This window comes from Trichogramma pretiosum, unplaced genomic scaffold (assembly GCF_000599845.2).
Source record: "Trichogramma pretiosum strain Unisexual culture from Peru unplaced genomic scaffold, Tpre_2.0 scaffold6, whole genome shotgun sequence".
Classification (NCBI taxonomy): Eukaryota; Metazoa; Arthropoda; class Insecta; order Hymenoptera; family Trichogrammatidae; genus Trichogramma; species Trichogramma pretiosum.
The window spans coordinates 1,774,459-1,798,003 of record NW_019641678.1 but is presented as its reverse complement, the minus strand read 5'-3'; the positions used below and the strand labels follow the sequence as shown (position 1 = coordinate 1,798,003).

The window sequence follows — 23,545 nt, the reverse complement described above, 5'->3', positions numbered from 1 at the left end:
TGCCGTTATGCACATGAGCTTTTATATTATATGCACACATCATGCGCACAGCTTGTACACAATGGCATGCAAAGTTTACTGGGTCACATGATCGAACAAATGTACAATATACACACAAGCAGTTATTAAAAGCTTTATCTTAACCAATACTTGAACGAGTTTTTTTTTTAAAGGTAAAGAGATATTCATTTTTTTCGCAAGCAATCGTCTTTCTCGAATTACTCTCTGCATTCCGATTCTCGTACACGATATGCAATTATATATTATCGGGAATGAAATAAAATTGCAAGTGCTGACCCTTTCAGCGATCTGCACCTCAATGAAAAGAATAGGGTTAGAGGGGAGAGGCTAGTCTCTCTCTCTCTCTCTCTCTCTCTTATGAATGAATGATGATAAAGAGCCCCAACTATTTTTCGCTTTTCATATTTCGCCTTCATTGCGATGAGCACTCATAAAGCTCGATACTCTGACGTGCATCAATGAGAAAATGTGTTCTAAATGATGAGAAAAAGCTCGCTGACTTATTATGTATCGCACGTCCGCTCATAATGTATTATCAATTACTTCGCATCGTCGTTTCACGTATAAAAGACACATATCATCGAATCGATCGACGTGGAATGAACAAAAACGGATAGAAAAAGAGAAAAATAAGAGAAAAAATTTTTTGCCAGGACCCACCGGAGAAAAAAAAACCCGAACAAGAACAAATGGCTTGTAAGGATGACGGGTAATTTCCTATGATTGTAGAACGATAAGTAGTACCCGATGTGCTCGTTGTGCTGGTCGTAAGAGCGGGTAGTAAAAAAAAGACCGAAGAAGACGAGGGAAGGAGGTCTTTAACGACTCGAACTCTAGGGCGCTCAGTTGCCGCACGTGACGTACTTGTAATACAAGAATTTCCCGATGAACAATAACACGAGCTGTTCGCGTTGCCCATGAGTTATAATCTAATGTTTTATTATTCATAGGGGGCAGCTACAGGCTGGCTCGATTTATCAAAATCGTTAAATTATTCTTGGACACAAGTAACGCTCTCACAAGGGCACAATGAAATATGCCTACGCGCTTATTTTTACAAAGTCATGGACGCAACTGTTTTCTTACATCTATATTTTTTATACCGAATTGCATCCAATTATACATCGACATACATTTTTTTGAATCTCAAAGCCGAGTGAAATAAAACTCCGAGTGATGATATAAAATTGCAATGTATTTGTACATTTGCTGAAAACAGGATCGATGAAAGTGCGCGTGAAAACAAAACATTTGACGCATACCTATATACGAACACGATAAATTAATTCAGCCGCAGGCGTGCCACATACTCGCCCACCCTTCGGGATATAAAATTTTCCATATTCATTTACACAGTGATAAAAAATATGCAAAACTTTGTATCACATGAATATAGCAGTGGCTTAGAGAAACAAATACATTTGCGTATGTACATATGTTTGATATACAAGTGTATATTTGGAATCCACGAGTATCCCGCAACGAGGTCGAGCTACGATGCGATGACTTTCAAGGTGAGGCGAGAGGGACTTGCTCATCCGTCACGCAAGCTCACGATTACACGCGAAAGAGCGAGTGGCATGGAGCCGAGGGAAAGAGAGAATGGGTTACGGTCGTTTTGTGGCTTTCCTCCCCCCAAAGTACTCGTGCTCACGAGTCACGAGAAGCCAAAACTCAACTCTCGTTACGAATTTATTAGCTTTGATCGTCGAGCTATCGTAAAATTTACAGTTATTTAAAGCCTTTTCCACTGTAGTCTCCTCGCATACGTAATATTATACGAAAATGCATGGAAAATGAAATAACAAGGATTGCATTATCTTGGTTAGCCGGCCCCTGCGAGCTTTTGTTTTTGCGTCGAGCAATTCTGGGACGTATTTAGCGAGCATATAATGTAGTAGCGCAGCTCGCTGTTTAGTCAGGCGCGCATGTACACGCACTTGCGCCAAGTTTCGTGCATAAATTTGCGGCGAATAAATCTCGATTTATAATACTTCCATGAGCGCATCTCTCGACGAGATACGGAAACCTGGTTAAACTCTTACACGCGCGAACACGCGTATACATGGCTCATTTGCATCCGCAGTTCCGAGCTGAATTTCGAATTTCTCTTTGCGCTTAAACTCGACTAATTGCACTGCACACGCTATAGCATATACAGCGAGACAATCGTTCCTGGGCGCTGTAGATGCAGGGTTGGGCTCATCGTCGTCGTCGTTTGCGTCGCAGTCGTCATTGGCTGCCTGGTGAGGGCTGCTGCAGCGAGCGCGTGCGATAAGCTAAGCAGTTTCTGTCACTACCAACGTACACACACCTACACATATATAATATGCGAGTGACAGGCCAATTATCTTGCTGCGGCGTGTTCCACTGCTCATCAACTCGCGTATATATAGCCGAATTAAGCCTCGGCGCCTGCACTTCTACGACGAGGCATTATCCAAACTGACTCTAGCACAGCTCTATAGATCTATACAGACGCTATTTGATAATTATGTAAACGCAGAGATGTATAAAAGCCCACACGTACCTACGTAACGCTGCAATCGATATTATTTCGCTCAATGGGAAGGGCTAGTCTCTCGAGAGCCAAGCCGATTTTGCGGGGAAATTCTTACTCAAGGATTTGCTTGGCGCTCAAGGTTGCCCGGAGGCTAAGCTAAAATATTTATACGCCCATACCATTTTCGTGTGTATGTAAGGTGTATTTACTAACCACGCCTAATATATGTGCCTTTGTATTTCTTCTAAAACATATGCGTTACAGTAAAAAAAAAACTATATTCTACAAGGACGTAGCATGTCTTATCCTAAAACGAATCAAATCAATGTTCCATACTTATAAGCATATATTATTTAAATTTCGAGCGCGAGAAGAAGAGATTTAAAACTTATCGAGAAGCACCCCTTTTAATCCACTTTAAAGACGCGCACACAGGCTAGATTCTTAGCGAGGCTCTTCTAGGTCAGCACCTAAAGAACTTTCAGTACACACAAAAAGATTCATGGTCCAAAAAACTCGGCACATTTTTACCCTCTCGCTCTCTCAGTCGAATCAAAAACCTTTAATCTTAATTATGCACAGCCCGAGCCGCGAATAAATAAAAGTACCGTCCGAAATATGATATACCTTGATCATATTTATGAACGGAAAAGCAAGAATTTTTCAGTCAGTCCAAATAAAATGGAGTAAAAAATAGCTTGAAGCACGAAAAAGTACACGAACGCATTAAATAAATCATGAGCGTCCGCTTGCCAGCGGAAGCTTTTATACAAATTCGTTGCTCCCGATACGGTACATGCGTGTCCTTTTCCGCACGCTCCTTCAAATGTGAAAATTGTTCTGCCAGAAAATCAGCCTGGGTTTTTATATTTTGCCATTCAAAATTCCGTTGGTGTACGCTCGATTTACCTTCATAAATGGAGGCTTAGTGAGAGAGTGAGCAGGGACACTCAGTGATCAATTTTAAATGCTCCCCTACTGTAACCTTCATGGTATTTGCCCATGTATTTACACTCGCTTATGAAGTATTAATTATCTGTATATAATATAAGAATATTATCGACATGTCAATCACGTTCACATATATTCACTCCATAAAAAATTTTAAAGTATGGATAACTAGGAATGTTTTTATGTAATTGATGTTAAGATTTTAATTTGGGTAGTCGGACCAATCAATGACCGGGTACCAGTGAATGAACATTTTGGAAAATATGATATGAAAAACAATTAAAATTATATTTGTATGGTCGTTATTCAATTCTTCAGCGAACTAAGTATCTTGCTTTCTATGTCCAATTATCATATAACAAGATAAAAGAATGATTATTGCACATCCAAAAGTGGTTATTTACTGGTCGGAAACGGTCAATCACTAGTCCAAGTACCCTATATCAATTTACAATCGGTGAAATTTTTACAGTTACCCGAATGCATATAGGGTAGTCAGACCAATCAATGACCGGGTACCAGTAAATGACCATTTTGAAAAATATCATATGAAAAACAATTAAAAATATATTTGTATGGATTTAATTCAATTCTTTAGTGAACGATGCATCTTGTTTTCTATGCTCGATCATAATTTAACAAGGAAAATATAGTTATTGCACATCCAAAAGTGTTCATTTACTGGTCGAAAGCGGTCAATCACTGGTATAAGTACCCTAGATAAATAAATTTAGAAATAATTATTAATGGTGTGATATGCATATTTATTGAGTACATTACAAAAATTAATACACAGAATGCATGTATGTATCTTTTTATGTGAAAATGAAGAGTGCTAAATTAATTATTTTGCACTATTAATATATTAAGTAAAACGTCGAAAATAACATTGAATAACGAAGAATGATTTTGCAAATATTTACTTTAAAATTGTTTTTCTATTTTAAATTATACATGTTTATCTATTTCAGTCATATAGACCCAGAAATGGTAGTTTAAATTATGATTATATAAATAATTTTTGCTAAGCAATAAGACGCATAATATGAGATAATAAGCCATAAGAGTATTCCTCTTAGCGGTCGATTTATTTACATTCTTATAGTTTAAGTGTATCACTTTTTACTCAATTACTTGGAGATACTGCTGCCTTTAGTCTTGCATCTGCAATAATACGTTGCTCCAGTTGTTTTATGGTCTGTTCGTTGGACGACGCTTCGTATGTACCTTAATGCGATGGATTGCTTATCATGTACGTCGAATGTATTGCTATTGTTTATTTAATATACGACTTATTTTTTGGCAATACATTTATAGTTTTCAGTAATAATTAAACTAATTATTATTCATTTAACGTGAACTATAATTACTGCGTCGGGTTGACGTGATATGATCGTGTCTATATCAATCACATCATTAATCGTCAGAATTACTTGATGAGATGTAAGACCTTGAACGGTTAAGTGAGCTTGAAATGTCCATAATACTACTGTCCGAGTCAATGGCAATGTAGCTGTCATTGATGTTATAATCGCTACGGTTCAAATCATCACACATGTAACTGGTACTGCTGGTATTACTATCAGCCGTAGTGGTACTGTCAGAGCTAGTGCAACTAGAACAGCTCGCGCTACTATCGGAGCTAATGCAACTGGAACAGTTTGTGCTACTGTCGGAGCTAATGCCACTGGAACAGCTCGTGTTACTATCAGAGCTAAAGCTACTGGAACAGTTTGTGCTACTGTCAGAGCTAATGCAACTGGAACAGTTTGTGCTACTGTCGGAGCTAATGCAACTCGAACAGTTCGTGTTACTATCAGAGCTAAAGCTATTTTTACTCATTGTGTCATGTACACGGTTGTCAAGAGTATTATTCGGGACATTTTTGTCTTTATCATAGCTTTCATTCCTATTATTACTTCCATTGACACTTTCACTTTCACTTTGATCACTGGTACTTTCATCAATTAATTTGCAGTAGTCATAAGCACGTTTTTCGGTATTTGCAGTTGTAGATAATGCGGTGTCACTGGTACTGATAGAGCTTATGATGCTGTCACATCTGTAATGCTTACTTCCATCGTTACTTTTCTCATTATTTACTTTATTGTTGCGACTTTCATGAATTAAGGCATCGATAATATCAATAATACATTTTTTGTCACTATCATAGTTAGAGCTAAATTCGTCGATGGAGCTTTTATCACTTTTAGTGACGCTGTCGGAGCTAGAGCTACATTCGCGGATGGTACTTGTATCATTTCTGGTGACACTACCACAGCTAGTGCCGCCGTCAAAGCTAGTACAACTATCGCTGTTGGTGATAGTGTCACTTCTATTATACTTGTCTTTTACTTCCCTGTATTTTTCCATTGAAATCACTGCGGAATCGTCGTCTAGCGGTAATTGGGGTGGATTTTGAAGATTTTGCAAGATCTCAGTAATGTAAAATAAAATGTGAGCTCCCATGGTGTGTATAATTCAAAGGCGCAAATGAAACTGATTGTTTGCTTCATTTCCTAGACTTCACACTTGGTCGTCACCAATTTAGGCGGAGTTTCGATGCTGTTCTATTCCCACCATTGAAAAATTCTCGACTTTTATCTACTATCGTATGTTTTATAACACAATTTTGAGTCCAATTATCTTTTTCAGATTTTTCTCAAAAACAATTAAGTTTTATCGTGGATTGCATTTGTGTTTTTTATGAGAAATGTGTAGTTGTACAAAAAAATTTTTTTTCCAATGAAGTCCAAGTATTCAACAATGAAATTTCGGAAAAACTATATAAAGTTGGATAACGTTAAAATGTTAGCAATAATTGTTGCATTTCCTAAAATGCTGAATACAATTGAAGTACACATTACTTAATTAAAAATGTCACAAGATGAAGTGTACCATTTAGTAAATTTGGCGCTCTTCCGTAATGATTTATTTATTTACGTTAGCCATGAAAGCAAAAATCAATCGTCATTAAATATGGATTTTCGAAAGTATAACGATTCGAAAATATAATTCGGAATAACTAGACGCGACAATCGACGCTGAACGATCGATGATCGATAAATGTGAACAGAGTAGAAAATAAGAGCAAGCGATAGCGTGTGCGTAATATAATATCGTACTGCTGTACATACACCAACATAGCACTATACACATAGTGTATATCTCTCTGATTGGAGGTATGCACAGAGGAGTTATTGTTTCCCAAGTGCTTGTTGCTGTTTGCTCGACTTGCATGCATGCAAGCAGTGCAGCCGAGGCTTTTGACATGATTGTTCCGGGTCTCGAAAACTTGCCGTATGTTTTATGCGCTGAGTTGCCTTTTCAAATGTTTACCGAATTCGCTCGCTGTAAGAGCGCGCGTGCGCGATGTTGTATCCTGAAAACTCAATCGTGCCGCGTACGTGTTAGTTAAAAATTACTGTCAGCACGGACTCAATAGGTTAAAAAGCGTGACGAGTTTCTCGTCGATTTCTAATCACGTGAATATCAATGATAAACTCTTGCACGTTCATGTCTTTGAAACATATAATAGGCTTAAGACGTGTGCGCGTGTGTCACGTTTACATGTCGGAATACAATCATAAAAATTTGGCCAGGAGCCAGTGCAAGGAAAAAGTATTCGCGTTTTATAACGTACTGGTGTTGTCGCAAGCGTACGCTGAGTACGTGTGTGAGCATGTTTTAGTAGTTAGAGCAGCTACATCCTATAAAACGTTAAACTAAAAGTGTCTCTACGAGCGAATGCGTGGAGGGTTGAACGATCCCGTAAAAGCTCGTAAAATCTAGCCTACTCGACTTTACGATTGTTGTTTCATATTTAACGTATTTGCGATTATCTTCAAGGCTCTTAGAAGCTTGCGATGTTTTCCTGTCGCACAAGCGCATAATTAAAACAACGAGATTTCGATGTGCCAGGTGCCACCGGCTTGTACGTATGTACATCGGCTATTTTTCTACTACTAAGAACGATATCGACAAACCATTTATCCTTCTGACGTTGATTCGTAGCTTTTCCTCGATACGTAAGTGTGAAAAGCTTCGCGCCTCGCTCGAATTTCATGCCCGTTATTAACGACGTATCAACGACAACTTGTGCTGCTGCTACTGCTGCCACTGTTATAGTTATACGGTTGAACGTGTGTTAGTGTGTATATATGAACCAAAGCTCCAGTCTAACGAAAATAAAATTGAAGCAAAATTACTAGAAATACGGACTGACTCTTACAATTTTTATTTTTTTCTTTCTCGTCCTGTTGAAATCTGCACTACTTTCGTTGCTCTTTTAATCTTTGAACTTTGTTCATTTGCTGTTTTTTCTTCGATTTCATTAATCATATTTGACTTATTCGTACATAGGAATTCGAATTTAATGTCCAGCCGTAAATTATTTGGTCACAGCCATTATGGTACTATTTGGATTTGTTATTAAATCAAAAGACAAGAGGGTTTTGTCGACTAATTATCATGGTTCTTCCGTTTCTTCGACCGAATTAAAAATAGAAATTTCGAGCCTGCAATATCGATTTGAAATATAAAAGAAAGTTGATATTTCCAATCGGTGGAAGCAAAAAATATTCAATTCATACATTCTAGAAATCCATGTACAAAAGGTCGACGCAGTCATTGCATAGCCAAGCACGTGTATACATGCGAGTGCACATGCACATAGACAATGTGACTTGAAGCGAGTACAAATCACAGACAGAGACAAAGAGATCGCAGCCTCAGCAGTAGCTGTAGCTGTAGCAGTACATACAGTGGTTATGCGCAGAGTACATGTACGAGTTGCAGGTAGCATCTGTCGGAGCTGCTGCTGTTGCAGCTTGTTAATCACCTTCCTTCCGCCGATACGTATATATTCTGCTATACAACTATATAGTATATACCCACTGCCCCGCTGCCACCGCCGCCGCTGTGCTACTGTTTCTACTAGTGTGTACATCAAGGAACGACTCTATCTCTATATACGTAGCTTTAGCCCTCGCAGCTATTCTCTCTCGCACATCGTGGATTTCTCTTGGCAGTGGTCCAAACCATATCCACCCTCCGAACTCGTAGAGCAGTGGTGAGTCTCTCGCAAGACAATTTTGTATGCGAGATACGAGATTGTCGTCGAGTTTTCGAACGATACGCAAATGGGCAAAACTTGTGATTAGCACGAGTACTCGGTCGGGCAATCTCATTTTCATCGATAGTTGCATTAATTAGCCGCTCTTGTTGGGCTTCGAGAGGAAAAGAAGACGTGATCAAACTTGTCCAATTATTCGTGCAAAACGAATAAGCCAACTTCTTTGAAAGGCCCTGGAACTCGTAACTTTTCTTTCTCTCCCTCGCTCTCTCTCTCTCTCTCTCTCTCTCTCTTTCTTAGCGAAGAGAAAATTGCGAATAAGCGAGTAATTTTAAAGATTGGCTTGTGCGGTTTGGCCTCCGAACTAGCCACTACATAATTGATATACGCCACCACGAGCTAGATGTTTTTCAATTCCTTCGAAAGATATGCATTTGGCAATATGAGTTGGCTTAACACGAGCAATAATGTCAGCCACAAGCACAAAATGGGTAGAGGTTGTGCAAAGTCGTTTACGAGCTTCCGCGTATGCAAGTTTCCATTTTTTTCCGAATAGTTATACTGCCTCTCTTGAACGTATTATACATACGGTGCATTCACAAAGTCGCGTGACTTGGGCTGCACGCCCAGACCAATACAGATGCATCACAGGTATATAGCGCAGAGCTTGCAATTGCGCGCGACTATAAAAAGCAGCGTTTGAATAATAAATCATTCCCGCAACAGTGCATCCGCATGGGCGTGTAGCTATACACATGCACAACATGTATAAATTCTGTCTGGCGTTCGAATTATTGTCGAGGTGGCGCTTTTCTCTCTCTCTCACATACACGCAGGTGCCCGAGCGTGCGTATGAAATATTAAATATCCACGCGATACGTGTCTCTTGAAACGCTCTAAAAGCTCTGAAAAGGCACGAGTAGTGCTCTGTATATGTACACTTTGTAGCTTACACGATAAACAGACGGCGTCGAACTTTTATTTTGCCGCTTGGGCGCGACGCGCGGCAAAACAAGCCGCACACGATAACGACAATGTTGTGGGTGTTTCTCGCTTTGCACTCGAGGCTGTGTGCAGTCCTTAATTTTGACTTTGGCTCGTTGAGCTCTCTTCGAGCTCTTGACATTCATTAGGTACGCCTCCGCCCTCCTGCCCTCTGGCCTTATATAATCTAGCTCGGGGCTAAGACTGCGATGCTATGTGCAAGGCTTTGAATATCGTTCCGTAGACGCTTCAAATTCTCTCTCGTTCTTTTAAAAGATTAAAAACTAATCCGACAAAAGAGAGCGAAAGAAGCAGAGTTGGACTCTGGAAGCTCTCGGCCTGTTTATTTATTGCTGCAGTCGGCTGACGATCAAACGGCTGCACACTGCACCCTACCAACTGCACTGCTAGATGAAATTCCAACACGACCAGGAGGCGTGTTAAGCTTTCATGAAAAACGATAGCGTCGTTCGTGTTCCTTTCATCGTAGTACCTACATAGCGAAACTAGCAAAATATTATTCATACTTGTCTTATACCGAGGCAATCTGAGCATTTTTTTCAAGCCCTTCCTTTTTCTCGGAAATCTCGGGCAAAACATATATAAATTCGTTATATCGTAGCTGGTGTGGACGAACGTGACGCGTAGGGCGTTGTTCGCTTTCGTGTTTATTGCAGCAGCAGTCGTGTCCTCTCGTGTAGCGGCACTCGTGTAATTCGCCATAATTTTCGGAGGGGAAAAATTTAAAGTAGAGCAGCAGGCACTGTTAGACACTGTAGACGTTGTTACATGAATAGCCGCACACGTATGCGAATATGCATAAAAGTTGCCCGCGACGACTCAATGACTCTCGGGAGAACGTCGCCAGCGTCTGTGTATCTTGGCTCTGTCTGTGCACGTGCGCGGATTCTTACTGGTGCACTCGTGCATGCATCGTCCCAGCGCATACACGCGCGTCTACACGTAGAGAGGGAGAGAGGGCCGAGGGACGTGCAAGCGCTATTCAAGTATGTACATTGCCTGGGGGCGCACTAACCCGTACACGAGCCCCTGCGCCGCGCACAATCAACACACATTTTCTTCTTACTCCTCCTCTCTTTTTTCTTCAACTTATATCATAAAAAACAAAAGAATAACATTTTCTGTCGTCGTTTTTTTTGTCCTCTCTGCCTAAACAATAACAATTGGACTCTAATCATCGCGTGTTAGTTCAAGTGTGCAGGTATACATGTCGTGCACGACGAAATCACAAATAAATATCATTCGACGCGCGACTAACAGGTGGCACGTATATATCTCTCTTTTCTCTCGGAGCCACGGAAGGGAGCATCGGGGGAATTTACACCTGCAGCGATTGATTAGATACGCGGCGCGATTCGATATACGTTACATGAAGCATCGAGTTCTAGTGCAGTAATCAGCGAGTCCTGTTGGATATTAGACACATAGCCAGCCAAACGTTCAATTAGGCGAATACCCGAAGGCCGTGGGGCAAATTATAATACACGTCGAAAAGTCACGTCGTAGCCTGTGCATGCATACAGGGCCTCGCCCCGCCGGATAAATATTCATTACATTCGCCGTTCGCTCATTTATATGCAGGTAAACGCGGAAGTATACAAGCGTACGCCGAGCTATGCGTGAAAGCAATTTGCATGATTTATGCGCCATACGGGCTAGATTTATATCAATTAGGCACGCATACAAGCGACGAAGCTCATATATATCTAAAGGTCATAGAAAGATTCGCTTCGAGTTAACTCGCGGATTGTTTCTCGCGCGCGCGAGCTTTCGAGGCGGCTGCGCGCGACGCTCCCTAACGAGCGAGCTATTCAAATTATTCGGAAGAAATTTTTTTTTAAATTAGATACTTCTCAGATTGTCAGCTGATTTCTTTTCATTTAAATATGCTGATTCAAATCGTCGAGTCTTTTTTAGCAAATCACTCGAGGAATTCATCATTTCTCATACGACGAGGATAGCAAAGCGAATCGCCTCGTTCCTCGGTCATATTTTTTTCTTATTACTTCAGTAAACACGAACTTTTTAACTCGATAAAGATAACGTTATTTTCTATTGGTTTTTTCATTTTCTCAAATGCAGCTACATGATGATATACTTAGCGCATACGCCTAAATACGAGCTTGGTATTCTAAATTTATTAGAATATTTTACGACCAATACATGGAAAAAAGCTACAGAATCAGCTTTTTTTTAACTTTCATCTCCCTCGAAAAAGTATTTTTCTTCCTTCTTGCCCTATTCACTGTTTTTTATTACGATAAAATTCAACTTTGTCGCTATGATAACACATAAAAGAAAATTTGCCGATGAAAGGGTATAACATCTGACTTTCTCTCTCTTTCTTTCTAGAACTCGACACACAGACAAGAAGAGAGAGAGAGAGAGAGAGAGAGAGAGAGAGAGAGAGAGAGAGAGAAAGCTGCAGAACTCGCGAAATGAAAGATTCTTACGTAAGCTATGCAGTATTGCTCTGCTACGCTAGCTTGTCGTAATTTCAGGGCGTTTCGATCGATATTCTCGCTGTCTCGCATTTTGTGCAAATTTTAGCAAAATTTACATTTTTTCAAAATCTAGATTAAGTCGATCGTTCAGATTTACAGACATTTTTCCGAGTTATTTACAAAGCCAAGGGATAGAAGCAAGCTGTTTGACTTTATACGACAAGCTACATCTGCTCGCTAGCAGGATGTTGTAGGCGATTATTTGAGCGAGTCTTACGTCGCCGAGAGTTCATGTCGCGCATACTTCTCGAGATGCATATGCACGTGCAGACGTTTAATCTGCCTCGTAAAGAATTCGAAATGAGCGAAAATTCGAAGCTCGCTTCTATTTTGTTTGCTGTGAAAATAGACTTTCATTGCGCATTCCCGTTTCACGGAGAGCGGTTAGTGTCTCATCACACGTCGCCGACAGTAGCAACAGCAGCAACTGCAGAAACTTTCTATTTTTGCGAGAGAAATGCTGCTTTTGTACCCAACGGTAGTCAAGAGTAGTGTAGTAAGCTACTAACCCGGTTATTGTGTGTGTATTCTAGTCTTGAGAGGCAATAATAAAGTCACCTCTGCTGTAAGCTAAACTCGCCAGGAGCTCAAGGCACGTAGCCCTAGCGAGTCTTTCATATTTTCTCGTTCATTATCTCAAAATGAAACCGAGTCCATGATCATTACATTTTTTATTGTTTAACGATCGATTCTTTGCCGTCAAACTCGTCAAACTCAGTGGCTCTTGGAGCTTGCAAGCTTGACTTTTACATCCGCGGATAGATAGCTGCGTCTTAGAAGGATAGAAAATTAAGCCCTTTTCTCGATTCCCGCGTTGCAAGGTACTGTCGCTTCAGTCTTTGATGTGATATAAACTCAGTCAAAAAGACGGGCGTGCGCGTCTGCTGGTGCTTTCAGTGTGTACGTAGGGAAGAGGGCGGCTGTATCGATCTGTCGTCGTCGACTCTTTCGTGTGTGCGTCGCGTGACGTCATGCGCATGCACACGCGGCGAGAGCGGCTTGCAAGCTCGCATCTCTCTCTCTCTCTCTCATCTCACTCACTAGCTCGTTGCTATCCTCTTCCCCATTCAGCAGCAGCAGCAGCAGCACTGGCGGCTAGAAAATCGATGGCTTGTTTAAATGGACAATGACCTTCTCGTCTTATTTCTATATTTATATATGTAATGTGTATCGGTACGTTAGAGTATACGCGATGTGCGCCATAGAGCCACGGATCTCTCGCAAGATGACTTCTATTAGAGTTTTTTTTTAGAAAAGCTAGATAAATGAGGTGAGGGACGTATCTGTCGCTCAAAGGTCGAGCAGGTGGAGATGAATGAATGTGCGTAAGCAGCAGCATGAGCAATGCAACTTGCAATAACTACATACTCTAGCAGCTTCTTGATTGAGAAAAATGCCCAACCAAAGTACACGTGAACTCGAGTACTAAGACGATAAACTCGTCGTCCCTCGAGAAGCCACTCGATTAGATACATCGCGATAAGTTTAAATTGCATCTCTTGCCATGTAGCGATGTCTAATTTGCTTACTCGATGTATTTACACTGTCTCGCTTATCACGCGAATGCATGTAAAGTATTTACACGAGCTTTAAATGGTGCAGCTAAAACGCTTGTCACGGCCAAGCCGGTAAAAACATCCAGAATTAGTACAGTAAAACTATAGACTAAGCAGTCTACATTTACACCCCCCAACATCGCCGCTCGGGTTTGTAAAGCGATATTCCATTGGCAAAGTAGTACGGGGCAACTGTTGATTCCTTATTTGCTCGCACCTTGCCACTATACCGCAGGGAAAAATACAGTTTCGAGGTCTTTGGAAAAAGATGCAATGCAAGCTTTGTGACGTAACGTTCAAAATATCAAGGACTTATCTCGCTCGCATGTAACAAGAAAATTTTTTTGCTGTCTCTTTCCTCGCTTGGAAACTTTTACGTGAGTGTTAAAATAAAACTTGATTAATAATTTTATCATCTTACGCACGTGTAAGTGCACTCTAGACTTTTGACTTTAAACGAATTTTTCATGAAAGCTTTGTTGTTGTTTTTTTTATTAAGATATTTATATATATAGTATGGTGCAACGTAGTTAAAATCGATATTTCACAACTTTCGATACAAGTAGACCAGTCGACGAGTCTGGTAATTGGACACTCTTCTAAAAGTTGCGAACTTTAATCAAGTTGTTGTTTTGATCTGATCGTTTCGTCCTGTATCGGTGGTGCAGTAGAAAGGGCTTCCCCAATAAGAGTCGTTGCATCGTCCAAGTGTTCAGCACCATCTTCTGCCGCTATAAAATATAATGAGAAATTAATTCCCTACTTGGTGAGGCTGCCTCGTGCAATAAGTATGTAAAAGTATATAGAGTTCGGTCAATGTCGAGTGCACGCGCGCGTTCGTTCGCTCGCGCTAGACCCACGCCGAGTACTCGACCTCGTTGCGGGGCTTTTTAATCGATGCTCGTGCGCAGCGCACTTTCAATCGTACAGCATATGCATATATAGATATACGCGCATAATGCGGCAGTTCACTTGCTTGTTTTGATTAGAAATGGCGAGGGAGGAGCAATCCAAGAGGCTACAGGGAGAGGAGGGAGGGCCAAGTGACACGCTCCGCTCGTGTCCTACTGAAAAAGTCATGCCTTACTTATTGTTTAATTGGAAACCCGAGCTACAGGAGGGATGTTCACTCTGACACACGAGCAATCAAGATCTTTTTCAATATCCTTTTTTTGCGTTTTAATACACCTACAGCCGAAATAATAAAACGCTTGCTGAATTTTAGACGAGGCTCATGCACGCATATTCATCAGTCGCACAACTCGAGCTATTATTGCACTCGTACAATCCAAATGATTTATCCTTAATATCCCGAAATTTTTCACTGTCTCTCTCTCGAGAAAGAATAATAACGGTCAGTGGCGCGGTAAAATCTGCTCAGGTTCATGCTTAACTTGAACTGCGTACGTACCATTTTTTTTCCATACACTTACCTTCGTTTTCGATGGTAATATTGTCGTATGATTGTGGTTTTTGATAAATCACGTATTCCTTAGGGGGCTTGAGACTCGGAAAGCGACGCCTCGTTCCTTGTTTTTTGTCGCTGCTTCGACGACGATGCAAATAGTCGACTTTCGATCTCGCTCTATTTCTAAAAAATGCAAATAATAAAACTTGAATACTCACTGCTCTTGGAACTTATACTGTATTATATTTGAATTGCTAAGTTTATTTAATTTAATGCGTGAATTCCCAGAGAGAAGAATTTCTGCAATGTTTTGGCGATGGCTTTTGCTCAAATAAACCGAGCATAGCTGGCGTTTGTTTTCAAAGTAGCGAAGTGCAGCTTGAAAAATGAGCGCGAAAAAGCGCGCGAACGGCTTTCCATACGTGTATATATACAGAGTGTGTGTGTGTGTGAGAGAGAGAAAACTTATAAACTGGCGCATTATCATGTGAATTACGAGGGAGAAAAATTGCATCGGCAAAATATAGGTACATAAAATAGGTTCTTATCGGATACATAGTCATCGTCGTGGCACAAGTACTCTTACTCGCCTGACACAGTTCGAGTACATATTTGCGCTATTGCCCTCGCACATATACACCGATGCTTATTCGATCCACTTTCGCGAAAAGATTTCAACGGTTTTATTTATGCTATGCACTTTATTTGCCTTCACTGCCCGAAGCGATTGAAATTTTGGGGGAAAAAGTGTCTATTAAGATTTCGGAGTGATTCGCTCTCGACGTTCGACGAGACCTTACTTAGAATACAAAAGATCTATTCGTACAGATAGGAATAGAAAAAGGCAAAAAAAGCAAGTTGAAGAGAGGGCAAGAAAGAACTTTTGGGCTTGGGCCCAAAGGCTGTCTGTGACGATTGCTTTCACACTACAGCTGACAATTTCAATCGACTTTTTGTGCGTTTACGCGAACGCGAAGGAAAAATGTACCGTCGGTACATCCCCGCATAAAACTAGCAATGACTTAGCTATGATCTCCTTGCCATTGACCACTTGAAATAAAAAAAAAGAAGCAATAAATACCGGAGCAAATCTCTTTCGACTCGTTTTTACCTTATATTTTCATGCTTCTTTCAAGAGAATATATCCGTTGATTTATAAACATTATCGTTGCGCACACGCACGCCAAGAGAGAAAGATCCGTTGAATTTTTCGAGCTGACCCACATTTCTTCGGTCATTATCGTAAAGCACAGTGCGAGTCTCTTTTCTGCACTACACACACACACACGTGCACATAGTCGTGGAAAACCAAGCCTTTTATTGCTTCCCGCATAGCTTCTATCGCTTGCCTTTCCTTTTTCTTCTGGATAGTTTAACTCTTTTTTATCTACATATCTGGGAAATTTACATCCCTTAGCGAATTTCGAGGGTGTTATTATAATTCTTATTTATAGCGTGCATTACATGCCTAGTGAGGGTGAGCGGCTTCAGACTCAAATGTACGTAAGCTAAGAGTGCAGCTTTTGTGCGCAACGTGTTCGTGACATGTTTTTACCGAGATGACCATTTGTACACGCGTCAAGGGTGCCATTATCGCTCCCGAGTCTGCACAATAACTTCATTTGTGCAACGCCTGCGTGTATGCGTGTATATTACAAAAACGACTTGGATAAAAGTGAATGAGCAGCTTTTTTATTTGTAAAAAATTGCAAGATTTTCACAAAGAATTAATTTTAATTATGGTAGAATGAATTACGGTCCATTGTTGAAAGCAAAATAAACGGAGTGAAATAAATTTCAAGCTGAATTGAATTGCAATAATAACGATATAACGAAATTCAATTCAAACAAATAATCTTTCACGAGCAAAAATAAAATCGGTGACAGTCGAATTGTTGTGTGTATAACAAAAAGAAATAATAGCAGCTCGTAAATTCGAACACGTGACGCGTACTTGCATTGGCTTTTGTTCGAGCGACGCGTGCAGTTAGACTTGAAATTTTTAATTTTTGAGTGCTCTCCCTGCATTAAAAAACGAGACGCACATACAAAAGAAATAAAAGTGTAAGGCAACGAGCGAGTGCTTTTATGTGTAAATTCATGAAGTATTTTTGAAATTGACTGCTCTAGCAAGCTACGATGCGTATCAATCGAATCGACTGCGAATGCGTACAGCACGCCTTCAGACTCTCGCGTGGCGAGTCAGCATGTGCGTGCGGCTAACTGCTGTGCTCTGTTGTAGTCGGACGGCGTATAGGTTAGACAGGTTGTTTTCACGTGCGGCAACGTCAACAAATCGACTGATAAATAATAACAAAATGGAAAATATTGAAGAAATTGAAAGTGTTAATGGACAGCCGGAGGTGCTGCAAGAGGGCAAGGCAAAAATTTTAATTGACAAAAAAAATATATTTTACAATCCTGTGCAAGAGTTTAATAGGGACTTGAGTGTAGCCGTTTTAACACAATTCTCGAAAGATTGGACAGACAAAATGAACAATGATCCCAAAATTGTGGAAAAAAGAGGTCTTAGAGTCTTGGAGGCTCTATCAGCTACTGGTCTAAGAAGTATAAGGTATGCCAAAGAAGTGCCTGGTATTGATGAAATTGTCGCTAATGACATATCCGTCTCAGCTGTGGAGGCAATTAAGAAAAATGTAGTTTTTAATCAAGTTGACAGTATTGTTAAGCCTCATGCTAATGATGCTACAATGGTAATGTATGAGAACAGGAGAAACAAGTTTGATGTTATTGATTTAGATCCTTATGGTTGTCCAAGTATATTTTTGGATGGCGCTGTTCAAAGTATCAAAGATAATGGATTGCTGTTAGTGACAGCTACAGACATGGCTGTGTTAGCTGGTAATTCTCCTGAAACTTGCTACGTCAAATATGGAGCAGTCTCTTTAAAATCTAAGTCTTGTCACGAAATGGCTTTGAGAATTCTATTACAGCATATAGCCAGTCATGCAGGAAGATATGGCAAAGTTATTACTCCATTACTTTCTGTAAGTGCTGATTTTTACATTAGAGTATTTGTGAAAATTCACACTAGTCAGAAATCTTGCAAACAAAATACAAGTAACTTAGGTATGGTATATCAGTGTACAGGCTGCAAGACTTTAAATATTCAACCTCTGGGTATCATGCCTTCTGAAAATTCTTATAAAATACCAGCAGCTCCTGTCGTAGATAAGCATTGTGAGTTTTGTAAATACAAACATCAAATGGGTGGTCCTTTGTGGACAGGTAAACTTCACGACAAAGACTTTGTACATAAAATTTTAGAAAATATAGAAAGCGAAGAAGAAAACAATATCCAATCTTTAGGAACAATCAGAAGGATACATGGAATGTTATACGTCATTGAAGAAGAACTAGAAGTTCCTTTATATTACCAACTAGATCAATTAACATCAACCATAAGAGGAAATGTACCGCCTATGTCTACCTTTAGATCAGCTATATTAAATGCAGGACATCAAGTCTCTTATTCTCATGCTAATAAGTATTCCATAAAAACAGATGCACCAAATACTGTAATATGGGATATAATTAGGGCTTGGGAAAAAGAGAATCCAGTGAAAAGAGAAAAATTTGTCGAGAATAGTCCAGGCCTGGCCATCCTTGAAACGGAAACAAAAATAAATGTATCATTTGAAAAACATCCTAATGCAGTGCCACAGTCGCAGCAGAAAAAAATGACTCGCTTTCAATTAAATCCAAGTGCATACTGGGGTCCTGGTACAAAATCCACAACAATAGTTCAGGATCAGCGAGCACAAAGCAAAAGGGAGAAGAACCAAAACAAAAATAAGCGTAAAAGAGAGAGAAATGCCAAAAATGATGAAAGTATGGAAGAAAAAAAAGCCAATACATCTGCTGAATAAAGTTTTGTTTGTAAATACTGATAGACAATAAAAATATTTTTTTCCAAAATAGTTTTATACAATTATTATTATTATTATTATTACTATTATTATTATAATTATTATTACTTTTATTATTACTTTTATTATTATTATTATTATGAAACTAAAAACATCTATAATTGTTTAGAACCTGGGTGAATTTCTTGCAGGCTTTTTCTTCTCCACTTATTTTCATAATATGTTAACATTTACTCGTGAAAAATCTTAAAAAACGACAAAATGTACAAAGTCATTGCTATGAAGCCATCTCTCTTTCGTTTACATATTTTTGACATGATTATAAAACTATTTACTAAAAAACCAGCTAAAAAATGGGAAAATTTAGTTTTACTTAAGCTCGTTCGTATACATGTAGAAAGAGAAGGGTTTAGATGATTCGCGTTGAATATTTGATCGACGCCGAGCTCCAAGTTTCAAAAGCTAAAAAAATTCGTTTGACATGAAAAGCTACGTAAACAGCAACCTCTACAAGGCCAGTTTATAAAAAAGTCGCTTTATACATTGACGAAAACGCTCAGGGTACATTGACTGCTAGTGGTCAAAAGGGTTTAATTAATTTTTGGCAAGCATCTTGAGAGTGAACTCAAAGACCTGTAGTAACTCATTTAAAGTGGGTGATAATTAAATTGCGTTCAGGACACTTACTCAAGATGATCTTCTTTCAGTTAATTCGAATTTTATTTATTAATAGAATAATAGAATTTTGTTATTTATGAATTTCTGGCGATTTGCTTGACTGAGGAGCGTAATAAAAATACTTTAACCATTTAACTTAGATACATCGCAATATTTTTCGTACGTTAGAGCGTAAAAAAGTAACTGTAAACCAACTAATTTTATAACAAAATTCTAAGATTGAATTGTGGCATCTTAGTGAAGAAAAAAAATATTCCTAGTATTTTTTTAAATGAAATGAAAATGAAAACAAGTGAAAATATTTTACGTAAAAGCTAAGAAAAAAATTCTGTGGACGTGGGTTTGTTTCAACGAGTCAGTATGATTTTAATCGAGCCAAAACTGTGTGCACGTAGAATAAATCGATCCTTCAACTAGGTTTATGTAGCCACGCGAACGATCAACGATCTACAATTAACATCGCGCAGTAGTCTGTAGGTGTCACCCTCGCACGATTATTGTTAATTACACTGCGGAGCACAGGTCGGCATATAATAGCTGCAGTCGAGCTCTTATACTCGAAATCAATCCAGTATTGTAGCCTTTGGCTTCCGTCCAACGGCTCGGCAAATTCATATTATATGTGTTATACATGCATCGAACAAGGAGTGGGCTTGAGTCGTTTATAAATTGCACCCAGGGCGGTTTTATCAATTTTTTTCATTTACAATGCGAAATCAACATGAATTCGTACGTGTGTAATATAATAATTGGGTTGAATATCAATTTAAGTCATTACCTGGCCACGTTATCGCTGATGACGAATTCGGATTCTTTACGGAAGCCGCACATCCTCACGTCAAGAGCAGTTATTGCCGAGCATGATTTCGCGACGATTTCAAAGGCTTCGCCAACTGTAGAAAATTAGTTTATTGTCAAGTGCACGAGGGTATTAAAAAGTGAAATAGTAGATGTTGTATATGCGTCGAGCGACAACTTGAACTTTTTTCATCTGTAAGTTAATACCTCTAGAAATATTTTCCGAACTTGTATCGTAGGTCTCAAGGGAAAATGTCAAGGCCGGTTTCAAAGTATTATTTGTACTAACCGATTTCACCCATATAGTTGTTGGAAATGTCGAGCTCTGTATCGACGAGTTTCGTTTGACCAGAGGTGAGAACTTCGGCCATAGACATGCCACCGCCACCACCGAGCTCACAGCCGCTCACGTTCAGGTACTCCAGATCGGGTATTCTCAACAACACTGATACTCAAACGTTTTTTACGTCAACTGTAATTGTGATGCATAAAAAAAATTATACTCACACGAAGCCAAATGGTGTGCTCCTTCTGGGCCAATCGGGTTTAAACGCAAATCTAACTTTCTGACTGCAGGGCCTCTTCTTTTTTCGTTCACAAGGAGCATCCCTCGAACTATGCCAGCGATACCTTCCGGTCCAATATTGTTATCCACCAATTTAAGGGTCTTTAAGTGGCAGATTCGCGGTCTTGAAGTAAAAAAGCCCCCGATTGCCTGAGCTCCGCCGTCACCCATTCTGCAGTGCGAAAAGTCAATTTCGCTGATCTGCTCAAAAATTTCAAAACTTACTTACTTGTTACTTTGAGGCAAACATCTATCATTCAATTCCTGGCTATATAGTAGAAAATATCTGAGATTAATTATTTTACACTAGAAAGCAAGAAAATTCTCACTTGGCGTGAGCCAATATAATCCAAAAAAGATAAAAAACAATGTAACATCGTTTTGTAATTGAAAATGCTATTCAAGGTCGATTACTTTTTCCTGCGAACTTTTTTATGTCTTTTTTGAAACTCTGATTGTTGCACACACAATACCAGTATATTGGTGATTCTTTGTCAACCCTACCTGGTCAAAAAATTGTTGTACATCTTACATGCTGGATATGTTTTTTGGTATGCCAGAAATGACCCAGAATTTTAATAGAATTTTTGAGATCGTCTATCAACTTTTTTCAGAGACCCAAAGTTGTAATTTTTCCGAAATTCACGATCACAGTAAGTATTAAAATAATTCCTAGCTCGGTATAAAGTGAATTGAACGAAAAAGTACAAGAGAACTTTTTTGTTGAAAACTATCCAATTTTTAGAATTAACATATTCCAACGTCATAACCTAGAGGCTTATACAATAAAAAGAAACACAAAACTCAAAATCTAATCAAGTGCGTTCAAAAACATTCACAGAAATTCTTCAAGTGTCAAAAATGATTATATGTATTTTGTTATAAATTTGATGATTTCCGCCTAATATTACTACTCTTGTATAATAAATCGAACTCATTTATCGACGTAACATTTCTTTTCCATTGGCGTTGAATATTTCGTATGAAATTCCACACTCGAATAATCGTGTAGCAGTTGGTGTAGTATAGATACATCGAGAAGTACTACATTACACTTACACTGACACTGACAGCTAAACCTTGGAGAATCGCAGCAACTCGGGGCCGATCAAGATTACTTCGCGTGATGCTGAATTTCTTTAGGCAAGGAAGATTCTTCGCCCCTTTGCCAAGCTTCAGGCTATCCTCTATGGAAAACCTGTTGTCGTTATCGATACATAGAAGAAGAGTATAGTAATTTTTCATTGTTGATTTCGTTTATAATATATTAGGGTAAAAGATGGAAAATGCGTCGAAGCGATGGATGAGGTATTTTTTCAGTTGGCAGCAATTTTTCTCATCGCGATGGCAAAAAGCGTTGCAAAATAGCCCATGATACTCACTCAAAATCTTTCCAATCGATGAGATTGTCGAGATATATGACGCCTACGTTGATTAACAGAGACGTCAAATTGGGCAACTTAGCGAGCACCAAGTTCATCGGTATGTGGTAGGTCTCGGGTTCGCGTATCTGCGGAAGTTTCAGCTGGCGCGCCTCTTCGGTGTCTTGGGCGTCCGGTACCTCAGGCAATTTCATCCTGCACGCGGCCGGGTTACAACAAAATCCACTTTACTACGCATATATAGACACACATCAATGCGAAAGAGAGACGGAGAGTGAGAGCAATTTCAGTGCTCAAAATCGCAAATCCAAACGTACGGATATAAGCACGCCCGAAAGCCTAATTTAACTTTCAACTTTGCCTCCGTTACTGGCTCTACTACTACTGCTGTTGTGCTGTGCGAGTGAGAGAGTGAGAGAGAGAGAGCATATTGCAATGTTCGGGCGGACAAAGTTTAAATTACGAGCCAAGTACTATTACGACTTTTGTAATTGTTGGCTTGAACCAACTCTCTCTTTCTCTCTCTCTGCCAGCTTTATTACATAAAGCAGCATAGGTAGCACGTAAAGTCGGGGGCAAGTGCGACCGAGCAAAAATGAATCGGAGAGGGCTCTTGCGAGCGAGATGAGTATCGGCTATTTGCTCCGACTATATGCACGTATACTACAACACACGCTGTAATTGTGTGTACAACGAGTCACTGCTACACGTATGCACGTGCGCCCCCGCGTCGGACCAATGAATCTTCTCGGCCGCGTATGCGAGAGATTATGCTCTTGAATTGTATAGCTTGTAAATTTGTGTTTTGTGCAGATAATGGAGAGCCGCGCGGGGTTGGATCCGCTCGAGCTTTTTGTTGCATGTGGCCTGCATTGTCTGCTGTGTGGCCTCGTATTACATGCGGCACAACTACGTGTTCGGTACTGTGCACAATTACGTGTTTCAAAGCTCGTTGAGCTCATACGAATAATATATTGGACATAGATGAGAGCTTGTAGGCACCTCGCGCCGAGCAACTGTCGCAACTTCAGCTCCTTCACGTAAGGGGAGTAAAGCTCCATTTGGGCCTCGATCTCGCTGAGCTCCGCCTCGAAGTAAGCCGGCTCCAATCTCTCCAAGTAGTCGGCCAAGTGGCGCTCGCAGTAGAGCTGACGCCACGAGTTCCCGTGCATACCCGGATCGTTGAATTTCCATCTGCCCAATGAATAAT

At 39.8% G+C, this 23,545-nt stretch overlaps 2 protein-coding genes across 2 annotated transcripts in view; both read left to right on the top strand.

Annotated features, from left to right (window-relative positions):
* Window positions 1–23,545, top strand: part of LOC106657972 (Kv channel-interacting protein 2) — a 29,893-nt gene that overhangs the window by 3,698 nt on the left and 2,650 nt on the right. The gene's annotated exons all lie outside the window — the stretch shown is intronic.
* On the top strand, window positions 17,156–18,952 carry LOC106657971 (probable tRNA (guanine(26)-N(2))-dimethyltransferase). Its single transcript, XM_014379702.2, has one exon. It carries the CDS (start codon window positions 17,188–17,190, stop codon window positions 18,910–18,912), a length of 1,725 nt encoding a protein of 574 aa, XP_014235188.2. The 5' UTR covers window positions 17,156–17,187; the 3' UTR covers window positions 18,913–18,952.

Coding starts and splice junctions, on each gene's coding strand:
- LOC106657971 (XM_014379702.2), top strand. CDS start 17,188: ATGCGTACAGCACGCCTTCAGACTCTCGCGTGGCGAGTCAGCATGTGC.